This window comes from Aptenodytes forsteri, unplaced genomic scaffold, assembly GCF_000699145.1.
Source record: "Aptenodytes forsteri isolate BGI_AS27 unplaced genomic scaffold, ASM69914v1 Scaffold87, whole genome shotgun sequence".
NCBI classification, from domain to species: Eukaryota; Metazoa; Chordata; class Aves; order Sphenisciformes; family Spheniscidae; genus Aptenodytes; species Aptenodytes forsteri.
The window spans coordinates 1,836,863-1,848,509 of record NW_008796041.1 but is presented as its reverse complement, the minus strand read 5'-3'; the positions used below and the strand labels follow the sequence as shown (position 1 = coordinate 1,848,509).

General features: G+C 41.3%; 1 protein-coding gene across 5 annotated transcripts in view; it reads left to right on the top strand.

The window, feature by feature from the left end:
- Window positions 1-11,647, top strand: part of SEPHS1 (selenophosphate synthetase 1) — a 27,184-nt gene that overhangs the window by 1,540 nt on the left and 13,997 nt on the right. For 3 of the 5 annotated variants that reach the window (XR_657883.2, XM_009285503.2, XM_019473712.1), the window contains exons 2-5: window positions 1,533-1,794; window positions 5,032-5,135; window positions 10,133-10,240; window positions 11,132-11,286. Coding sequence is in view for 4 of the 5 variants with exons in the window: in XM_009285503.2 (XP_009283778.1) it covers window positions 1,602-1,794; window positions 5,032-5,135; window positions 10,133-10,240; window positions 11,132-11,286 (560 nt within the window). In the remaining variant the exon portion in view is untranslated. Of the gene's footprint in view, window positions 1-79; window positions 348-792; window positions 875-1,532; window positions 1,795-5,031; window positions 5,136-10,132; window positions 10,241-11,131; window positions 11,287-11,647 lie in introns of those variants that run through there. The other 2 variants (XM_009285504.2, XM_009285505.2) reach the window with 2 other exon arrangements.

The window sequence follows — 11,647 nt, the reverse complement described above, 5'->3', positions numbered from 1 at the left end:
TTTTGTTTTTTTTTTTTTTTTTTTTTTGATTGCAAGTGATTAGTGTCCTGCATTGGAAGACAACAGCTATGAACTGAATTCATTGCTCATCCAAGACACGTTCTTGTAACTAGAGTTTGGATTACTGCCCGAGCCTGGGCTTTGGAAGATTTGTTTTAAATAAGTGCCACGCCTCCCAGAGAAGGAGGGAAAGCACTGTATAGGAGAGTTGGGCTCCACATCAGAAGTTCTCAGGGAGCTTAAAACTTCAATTCCTACAAAGTATATTCAATAATTTAGTAGACTTAAAGGTTTATGGAATGGACGTGCTTGTTAATAAGTGCTGTATAGGGGAAATCGGTTGCACAGTCTGTAGATTTCCTTCTTTCTTACATTTAGCGCTGTCGAACTTAGCGAATACCAGTCACTTGCGTTCATTTTTTTGCTTTTCAGCTTAACCTCGTAACGGCGTGACCATCAGTATCAGATTTTGTCAGCGATGCTGCTGAACTCTGTTCTTCTGGTTGTTAGGCAGGATTCTTGCTTTCTAAGAAACTACCGCAGACAGGTCGTTTTTAGTAATTCCTGAAAACTTCTTCTCTGAGAAAGATATATTGCATTTTATCACAGCCGTTCCTGTTTAGAAATCAGTGTCTCGGTTAGGCCTCTTATTAGTTTTGGAGTGTGGTGTATGTGAGTCAGAGTGGAAAAACGTTCTAAAATTAGACGTGCATTGTTAAGAATTTTATTAAATGAGTTGCATCAGTGTCTTTTTACATTACCATTTTAATGGGCAATTCTCTGTATTCTCAGTATTGTTAGCTGACTAAAAAAAGGCTCGAGAGGCAAGAAACTTTTCTTTTCAACATTTTTATGCCTGCGAGCATACTAAAAGGTAAACTGGCATGTTTATAGGTAAACCAGTCTGCTTAAATACGGCCTCTTTGTTCTTCTGTTACCTGTACTAACAGAACACTGGGCTTGCGTTTTCCCCCAAGGAGAACAGGTGTATTATGGAGTTTCAGCTTCTTACATCAGAACTGAAGCGGAGCCATTATTTGAAAAGCATCTTATTTTTGAGATTAATATGTTAATGGCTAAAATTATGACCCTGCGCTGAGCTGAGTACAAACAGATGTCTCTGCTGAGCGTGTTGCAGGATCAGGGCCCAAGTTGCCTTTTGGAAATCGGCCTCAGTGCTCTGGGAACTATTATTTCTTTCACTACCTCTGTGTTAAACGAGGTCGGTAAGTGTGTTAGATTCTTTTTTTAATGAAAAACTTATGCAGCGTATCTGGAAAAGAAATTCATTCTCTGATTCGCTTGGCATAGTTCTAGTCTTAAATGTTGGAAGGTAGGAAGAGGAGTCATTCCTTTGTAGTCTTAGAGAAATGGGTCGTGTGAAATGTGCCCGCCTGTCTTAACAAGTGAAGGACGACGTTGACTGCTTTCTCTTTCTTTTTAACTTGCTCTATGCGGAAAACTTGTTGTCTGGCAGGTCCTAGGATTTTCTAATGTTCCTTTTTTTTTTTTTTTTTTTTTGTGGTAATTAGACTGATCAGCAGAGAAACTGATACCGTTGCTCTGGGGTGGGAAAGGCCAGCAGTCTGTGCGAGAGAACCATGTCTGTTCGGGAGTCGTTTAACCCAGAAAGTTACGAACTGGACAAGAGCTTCCGTCTGACCCGATTCACTGAACTGAAAGGCACAGGCTGCAAAGTGCCTCAGGATGTCTTACAGAAACTGCTCGAATCTCTACAAGAAAACCATTTTCAGGAAGATGAACAGTTCCTGGGGGCAGTTATGCCCAGGCTGGGTAAGTAGTTGCTCCTCTAGATACGTGTGATCCTTCTGCTGGGTCTGCTTAGTGACACGATCTCATTTGCGGTTTGTTTAATCGGTTTGAAAATTTTATGTTGTATAATGCACGCATAGCATCCAGAAATCTGCAGAGTGAATCTCGTGTTGTCGTTTGTTGGCATCTGGGATACAAGAATATTATTTTAATTATTTAACGTCCTGCAGTGCGCTCAACTACAAAGAAAAAACGGTCAGGAGTGGCCATCGTCATAGGCACATGCTTAGGAGTTAGTCTCCTCCCTTTCCCCGGTAGATGCTTTGCAAACTGAAGTCATATCAATTAATTTCCGGACTTCTATATTAATATGTTGCCTTTGGAAATTTATGCAATGAATGCAATGAATTTTGTGCAATTAGATGACTCACAGGTGAAGTTCCCCTCTCCCTCCCCTCCGCTCTGTTCCTGGGTCAGAGAAAGTGAGCAAGAGAAAACTTTCTCGCTTCAGCTGAGGCTGGGAGCGGATTGTTTCACAGTTGTCATTTTTCCTTTCAGTCCTTTCGTTGTTCCCCACTCTAACTTTTCTGCTCACCTGTAGAAGCTGCCTGGGAAAGGCTGTCTTTCCAAGACCTCTGTGTTCTTGCCAGCTTCGCTTTCTCTTTGGTATTTGCACAATGATGCAAGCAGTAAGGGAAAACAGCCTGCACAAGTCACCTACGTGGGGAACAGGGCGAACGTAGGTATTTTGATACCAGCCACTCTACCTAATATTGATATAGATAAATGAATGTAGATAATGTGTTTAATGACACTTTTAATTCTGTTTGTCTATTTACTCAGCCCTGCATATTCAATCTCTACTTTGCAGCGCAGAATGAATTTTTTTTCTTCAACTTAGGAATATCAATGTAGCATTTATTCTAAAGTTATTTAATTATCAATTTAGTGTCCAATAACCTTATTTAAAATAATTTTAATGTTGCTAATTGTCTATTAGCAGGCTAACAGGTTGCAACCCATTATTCTGGTAGAGATTGAATTCAGAGAGAGATTAGTAAGGAGCCTGTGTTCTTGCTTGAACAATGGCGATCTTTGTATGAAATATCTAAGCAGCAATTGTGTGTGGAGCTGGGGTGGCACTATAATTTAATATTCCCTAATGAAGGACACTTCCAGCTTCTTTCATCCCCAAGTTGTTATTTATATGGGTTTTTTTCTAAATTAAATAAGCTATTCACAACAGCATTTCAATTTGGCAAATTTCTAAAATCAGTAATAGTTTGTTTTAGATTTAATTATCTAGCTGTTGGGGTTTTTTTCCCTCTTATAAACTTACAGGCTCTAAACAGTAATGGAACTGCTAATAGATTTTTCTTCTGCAGCTATATGTAAAGGTAAAAAAGTAGACTAATGCCATCAAATGTGTAGGTGTGATATTATGTAACAGGAAATCTGTTAGTAATAGAAGGTGGAGAGTTCAGGTCTCTTAAAAATACGCTTTTGTGGTGAGTATCCCTTTAACAGATGTGTCTTTGGATGAGTTGGGTGTTATTTGCCTCCAATGCCTTGTGCTTAAAAGGGATAGAGGGGTAACTTTACAGCCTGTGCATATGCACCATGCTTGTGAGATGCAGTCAAGAGGGAAATTACCAATAGCAGGCTCAGCCTCACTCCTTTTTAGTTCTGCAGGTGGTGTTACCCAGAGCAATCTTAAATATGGCTGTGCGTATACCTGTGAGTAAGAAACTGCAAGTTTGATATTAATTCTCAGAGCTGTTATGGACCTTGAAATCACTGTTTTCAGTCACCTCTCTGAACAGATTCAGTTATTTAGTCAGATCTTTTTTGGTGGAACAGAAGCGTAGCCTCAGAAGGACCGTCACGGCCCCTTGGCCTGTCTGTCAGGTAGCACTTTTGCTGAAGCTGTGGAAAACTGCACAAGTGAAATCAGTCTTGCAGCATTATGGCATAAATAGGTGAACTGAGGGCAAAACAGCTCCTGTACGTGAGCCACTTCTCTGTAACTGCTTATAAGCGCTTTCCTGGAGACACTGGACATCATGCATAGTAGCTTGGTAGCTTCTGCGGAGGATGAGCAACCCTAAATTACTGCTCATGAGCTTCTGTCAGTATCCCTTCTCTTCTGAGGCAAGATCTGCCTCCGTAGGCAGGAGAGGCAAGATCCTCTCCACCTATATACCTACTGCCTGGCAGACCTTCTGCTCTGTGTCCTCAGTAGGACCTCAGATGACAGCAGCTCACTTCATCCCTGTACAGGACACTGCTGAATACTGGCTTGTAGCACTTACTAGGTAGTATGTTTCATTAATACATAGGGAGCAGATGCCACACAGTAACTTTTCCCCGAAAACTGGTTGTTTGAAGACTCTTGCCCTGTGGAGGTATGCAAAGTAATTCTAGGCAGCTTGCTGCCAGCCCAGGAAGGAGGTAAGCTACCTGCCGTTGCCACAAGGCACGAGGATATCGACAGGGAGCGGCGGCTCAGCTAGCATGTTGTGATTTGTCACCTGCCGCTTTTGTGCAGGCTCTTGAATTGCAGCAAATGCCTGGAGGTTTTAATATCACTTACTCTGTTTGAAATACGCACCGTCAGGGAAAATGCTGCGCTTGGTGTTGTGGTTTTCTCAAAGGAGTTTCCCTGTCTAGCAGGTCGTCTTGCCGCCTTTCAGCCTCACAGAAGTAAGGCGAGGTTAACACAGTTGCAGAAGCTCCAAGTGGGTGAATCATCTTTCACCAAGGGCCTAGGCTGTGACTTGTGGCGTCTTTCTGTTCTTCCTGAAGTGAGGAAATGCCCTTTATGAGAGGCTATGTCCTTTTAAAACTGTCACTATGTTTTTGTTGAGATGGGAGTGACAGGAAAACCTATTTGCTTTTGACAATATCCATTCATGTAGTTCCTCTTAACTATAAAAGTACATACATATAAGCACAGATGTTCTTAAAAGCAATGCACTATTATTATGCTGCAACAAACTGTAGAACATTGTAGTTTAGTTCTTGCTTTCAGCCATGCTTTCTTGCTTCTGTTCTGTTCCAGTCAGGAGTTCTCATTCTTTGCTTGGTTTTCCTCTTATTTGTGCTATGTGCTTTCTTTAAGGAAGCAATTTGCCATGTCTGTTTAGGCAGTATTGTGAGTTGTATTTCACAGACATGTTTTGTAAGCTCTCTTGTTAAGAGCAACAGATAATTAAGGGCAAAGTTACTCACCTCACTGATGGATTTCTGTCTTTGCAGGAATTGGGATGGACACTTGCGTTATTCCATTAAGACATGGAGGTTTGTCGTTGGTCCAGACAACAGATTATATTTATCCTATTGTGGATGATCCTTATATGATGGTAAGTTGGCTAAACTTAATTGTTAGCTATATTGCTGATCTGATTTGTGCTTCTCACTTACCAATCTGATGTCAATTTTGACCATTTCTTCCAGATGTGCAGCGCTAATTGTTTGATTAACTGCATTCAGAGTCTTTCCTAAATACATGTGAAGAGGGAAAGGCATAGTTTCATCCTGTAATCTTTTCCATGTCAGCCAGGAATGCTGCAGTGCTGCTTTTTATAGGTGAAAGTTGGGAGAACTGCCACTTTTAATTCAAATTTCCCTCCATCTGTTGTTCTGTGGGATTTGGCTTGAAACGCCCAAAATGGGGGGAACGAGCTGTCTGAAGCAGCAGACGGTAAACTCCACTTAGGAGCAGAACCGCGTTATAATTGGCCTTTTTTGAGGTTCTGAAATAACCAGGTAATGTGTTAGAACTGGAAATGCCGAAATGACAGTAGTTGGCAATAGCACCTGGCAACTTCAGAGTGCTTTGTCAACACCAGTTTTTCCGTCATACTACCTCCGCTTGCAGATGGATAAGTTGAAATGACTTGTTGGAAGCTGTGTGGGCTTTGACTTCAGCTCCTTCTGTGTCCGTATTTCATTTAGTTCGTCTCGGTAGAGATTCCTCTCTGGTGTTATGTGTGGCAGTGATCAGTATTGACTTGAACAGAAGGTCATGGGGAAACAAATGAACTTTAATAAAGGACTTAGTAAAGCTGTAAGGAATTCTACAGGAGGTGTTCATTAAATGAAAGTTAAGAAAGTTAAGAAATGCTAGAATTCATGTTTCCTGTGATTTGAATGTGACTGCTTTAAGGCATGCTTTTACTGTTGTTTATATGATTGCATGCTTTATTTGCTGGTTTTGGTTCATTGTTCTGTGAGACCTGTCAGGTGGGTTTTGGACATGCAGTTTGAGATTGGGACTGACTTTTTTTTTTTTTTTGCATGCTTGACCAGGTGTTGTGCACATATGCAAGCCTAGCTCCTTTGATTTCTGTTCCAGAAGAGCTCTCTTTCTGCAAACTGAGCAGCCAAGATCTCAGGCTGGCCTCTGGAGTATAGAGTGGTTGAGCTCTCCTGAGAAATTTGATTCTAGTGGGTGGCTTGCTTTAACATCATGTGGGAACTCGTCAGGGTCTGGGATAAAAAAAAAAAATTAAAAAAATGTATGTTTTTGGAAAGCTGTGTTCAACTTCATCAGCTGAGAAACTCTCTTTTCTCACCTTGTAACAAAAACTTGCGAGGGACAGCGTGAGAAGGCTGTGGTGAAGGAGGCGGCTTGTTTTGTTTGGAGATACAAAGGGTCTGAGATGCCACAGGAGTGGATAGATGAGCCTGTGCCCAGATGAGGTTTAGGCTAGTGTGGTAGGAGTGGAATGTAAATTTGGCATTAGTCCAACTTTAGTGGTTGCATCATAGTTACAGTCTATACTGTGATCCACATGTACCAGCAGCTGTAACTTTGGTGTTTTCTAACTCTCAAGTCCTTCACTTTTCATTCTTGTTAACGTTCATTTTAATGTGGTGGCTTGCCACTTCCTAATCTGTTCACAGATGTGTATTTCTTCTTAAAAGCTAACTGAGAACAGGGATTCTGTCACAAGCTGCCTTGATGATACCTGCAGTGATGATCCAGCAGGGTTGGAGCTGCTGGATCCTCTACTCGCACGTCTCTCTCTTGGGGACTGGAGTACCTGGGGGCAATATAGATTACCATTTTCTTGTGTGGACCAACATCAGTTGGAGGACAGTCAAATACAATTTGTCACGGGGTTTATGGACGGTTGTTAAGAGCAGAGGAATGGTGAGACTTAGGAATTTCGTGTGCAGGCTGTAAAAAGGAGTGTGCTCTGGACTCATCTGTTCAAGACAGAACTGCTGCTGCCCTGTTTCTCCAGCTGGGTTTTTTTTCCCTGTTTTTAGTCTAGATTCCCCCTGACCCATGCCTATCATTGCCAGTCTCTGTTCTCATTATCACTTAGACACGGTACATGCTCTGCTTCTTGCTCTTCTACTCTGTCTCCTTACCTAGTCAATTCTAGCTTGTTTTTGGGTGAATGTTCCCTGATTGAGTCTCTTTGTTTCTCTGTGCGGAGTGTCTACCTGCAACTCCGTATCTGATCTCTCTTACTAGTTGGGGTGAGAGGAAGCAAGGAGGGAAAGCCAAAAGTGCAAATGGGCTCCAAGCTGGGTACTGTCACAGACTGCATTAGAAAATGGCTAAGGAAGGCAAAACTGCATGTGGACTCAGCTGAACTTCAGATTTTTGCTTCAGAAAACAGCTTTCTCTCACTCTGTTACTACCTATTTTAAAACAAAGTTCTGCAGTTATATCCAAAACCCCTCTTCCTTCTTTTCCCCTTTCCCTTCCTCTTTGGCTTTGTTCTTAAAAACACTCAATCCATGTTGTCTGAAGTATCCCTATGACGTACGCCTGTAAAATCTACTTCCAGCATAGGACTTTTCAACTTAAATGGTTTGATATTGGAAAAGTTACAAGCAATTGAAAATAGGTTTCATAATAAGTATCAAGCCACTGGTAATAGGACTCGTGCTGGCCTCTGTTGTGGCACTGCGGAGGCACCTTTTTGAGCACAGGAGCTGGAAACTGGCTGGTTTGAGAGTGGATGTCCTTCCCCTTCCATTCTTTTTTGTGCCCTTTTAAGAAGAACCTTCACTCAAGACTGGGGATGGGGGTCTGATGCGTCATCCTTTGCCCTTACAAATAGTTCTTAGTATTGCACGTAGATACTTGTGTTTCAGGGGGACTAAGCAAGCAGTCCAGGTAGCATGTGGGACCCAGCTAGGTTGACCGCTGTTTGTGAATCCTGTCGTGTTTATCAGTGTTCACAAGCCATGTATTTTTCCCTTTGCTACTTCAGACTTGAGACTGGCACTCCCTGAATTTGTTTCCGTAGTGGTTTTGCCAGTTGGCAAAAGCGGTGTTAGACTGACCTCTGACTACTAGAATAGAGAGCGCTTGTCAGTGTGGTTTTAAAAACTTATCTGTCATTCCGAAGAGGGCATAAACCAGCAGTTTGCTTGGTAAATACTGAAGATAGTGGAGAGTGGTTTGATAGTCCCCTTCCAGAAAAGGAAAATGGCAGGCTTTAGTGTTCTTAAACATCTGGAAATTTAACAGCCAATATCCGTCAAACTATGCAGTACACAGCTCACTCTTCTCTTAATAGTTTAAGATTTAAATGATTAAAACGTATTCCAGTTCCAAATGTAAGGGATTTCCCCTGATGCCACTGGAAGCTCTTGAATTTATTTAAAAACTGGATTATATTTAATTGTGATTTGGAGGTGTTACTTCATGTCATCAGCAAGTAAGGTAACTGCCTGAAAATATTAATTTTTGCAAAAAATCCGGATGTGTGATAAGATTTAAATGATTAAAACGTATTCCAGTTCCAAATGTAAGGGATTTCCCCTGATGCCACTGGAAGCTCTTGAATTTATTTAAAAACTGGATTATATTTAATTGTGATTTGGAGGTGTTACTTCATGTCATCAGCAAGTAAGGTAACTGCCTGAAAATATTAATTTTTGCAAAAATCCTGGATGTGTGATTAGACTGTAAGGTTTTAGAGATGGTGGAAATGTGTTTAGGTTCCTCCCTCCCACCCCCCACCCCCAATTAGTCTTCCAGCTAAAGCATCTTTCAGTAGTCCAAACTGTGTCAAATAAGCATGTTGTTGTTTTTATCATGGTGGTGTTGCCTCTGAACTTTATGAAAAGCACAGATTTACAATCATAAAACCAGATGTTGGTTACCGTTCTGCAGCTGTAAACCTAAAACAATTTTAATAAAATGCGTGGAGTCTTCCAGAGTAACACAACAGAATTTGTCCTGTATTTTAAAATTATCTTGCCGTCCCTTAGGGCACATCCTGTATCAAAGTTCTGCATCTTCATCAGGAAACTCGATGTCTCATCTGTGCTGAGTCCACATCCCAACAAACCCTCACTCGGATCCATTAATTTGGCAAAATTGGAATAGCTAAGCTCATGTGACTCAAGCGATCCCTTCTCTGTCCTGTCAGCTTCAAGACTTCTTAGAGGAATCTAAGAAGACTAAGTCTCTTGGACAAATTTTTGTTAGTGGAGATGTTCACACACACAAAAGTCAATTAAAATGTAGCAAAATTCAGCCTTATCTTGTCATTTGAACGAGTGGTAGAGTAGGCATGTCTCCCTCACTGTACAAGTGGCGGGGGACAGACATGTCCCCTCAGTAGCTCCTAAGTGGTGACAAGGCCAGCTTCTGGGACCCCTGAGCTCCTTAATCCCTGGCACGCGCTGTCTTCTGCAGACGGCTTCTTACTGACTTCCTGACAGAAAAAGCACCCCAATGAGGCAGTGTGCTGGCAGCACAACTATATCCTCTGGGAAGAAGAGCACTCTCCTAAAAACTTGGAAGTGTAGACGTGGCCTCCAGGGTAGTGCAGAGGAACAAACAGCTTTCTCATCAAGGTCCCTGTCTCCTACATATTGCCATGCAGAAGAGGTACAGCAATATATGCTTTTCGGATTAGCTTCCTAGCAGTTGTGAATTACATACGATGGTAGTCTTCATCAGTGTGTTCAGTTTTGTGCTGGAATAAAGTTAATAGGAACATATCAGTTTAAGTAAACTGAGCTTGTGATCAAAGCTAGACTTTGTCGAGCTTAATTTCAGCCTCTAAAATTAGGCATCCAGTCTAAACTCAGTGTGGGATTCCTATGTAGTCAGTGAGAGAGTATGTTGACCAAGACAGCTGGGATGAATTCTCTCCTTACCTGTAAAGGGAACAGATATCCGTACTTCTAGATGGGCATGTTGCATGAAATGGATTGTACCACATCTTTGGCTGGGTTTCTTAATGCAGGAGCCTGTGGAATAAGTAGCTGTCTTAGAGTGCAAACTCATGCTGGAAGTTTTGTTCGTGGCAGGTGTTTGTCTGGACATTCACAAACAGTCCTGCAGATTTTTTTTTTTTTGTCTTTCTTTCTTTTTCAGGGACGGATAGCGTGTGCCAATGTCCTAAGTGACCTTTATGCCATGGGGGTCACAGAATGCGACAACATGTTGATGCTCCTTGGAATCAGCAATAAAATGACAGATAGGGTAAGATTTTTGGTACTTGCTTTTGAAGGAAGACCCAAACAGCTAAACATGCTTAGAATGTATTTACCTTTAGTGTATTTTCTCCTCAAAGTTTGAACCCTTTTAAAGAAGAGATGGTTTTATTGAATGTCTCAGTTCATGGTATGGGTCTTGCCTCAGAAACATTCTGAGGTCACTTGCTAAAAGTTCAGTTTTCTGTGGCATTGAAATCTTCTGCTGCTAATACCTTCATCTCCACCAAAATGGGGTCCCTGCTTCTGTCAATTCAGGACAACATTGCTCCAAGGCAGCATTTGATTACCAATTCATGTATCAATCTGGATAGATACTTCTGGTTTGCTTATGCCAGCTTTGTAACATCTCTCTGAAGCAGAAGAAATGGAAATAGATTGCTTTTCTTTTTTTCTTTTTTTTTTTTGTTTTTGTGGAAGTGACCAGCATGTATGTTTGTTTTGCTCTAGCAAAAAAGGGATGTTTATTCTTAGAAGGAAGTAAGTTGAAACTTTGCAGGTTAGTGGAGGCCAAATGCAGCTTGATATAACTTTGCCTTATTGCGCTGTGCTGCACTGCTGTGGCTGTACTTGATTACGACAGCAGGATAGTTGTTCTGAGTCTCCAGAATTCTGATTTCTTTACTTTTATATGACCTTTTGAAGAATGTTTCTTCAGCATAAGAATGTCTCTTCACCTCTTTATAAAAGAGCTGTAAAACCATAGCTCTGTGGGATAACATGCAATTTTCAGAAGGCTAGCCTCTTCCTAAGGCTGGCTTTTCTGTCATGAACTATTTGCCATGAGGGCATTTGGCTTGAGTGATTAAAAACCCTGGACCAGTCTTGAAATGACTAGCACTGCTGTGTATGGAACTCTGACTTCTGTTTTGATCTCTAGGAAAGAGACAAAGTGATGCCTCTAATTATCCAGGGTTTCAAAGATGCAGCAGAAGAGGCAGGAACATCTGTTACTGGTGGCCAAACAGTGTTAAATCCCTGGATTGTTTTAGGAGGAGTGGCCACGACAGTCTGTCAGCCTAATGAATTTATAATGTAAGTTAAATCACTAAACAATCAAAGGCACTGGTCTGAAGGGATACAGTAAAAAATCCTTTAAATACCGTGTTATGATCTTGTGATCTGTCTCCTGATGAATAAAGCAGTACCTTCTCCTGCTTGCATTTGTCCTTAGCGCTCAACAGGTGCCACATCTCTTTTGTACATACTTGCTTTTTTAAACAGGATGTCCTTTCACTTCTTCCCACCCGCCAGTATCTTTTAATCCTATTCTCCCTTTGACAGGAGAGTTAAGCTTCTAACCTTTAAAGGTATTGAATACTGTTTTGGGACATAAATTTCCGTCATATTTATACATGCATTTTAAACCATCTCCCAGTTATCTTTAATGGCTGTG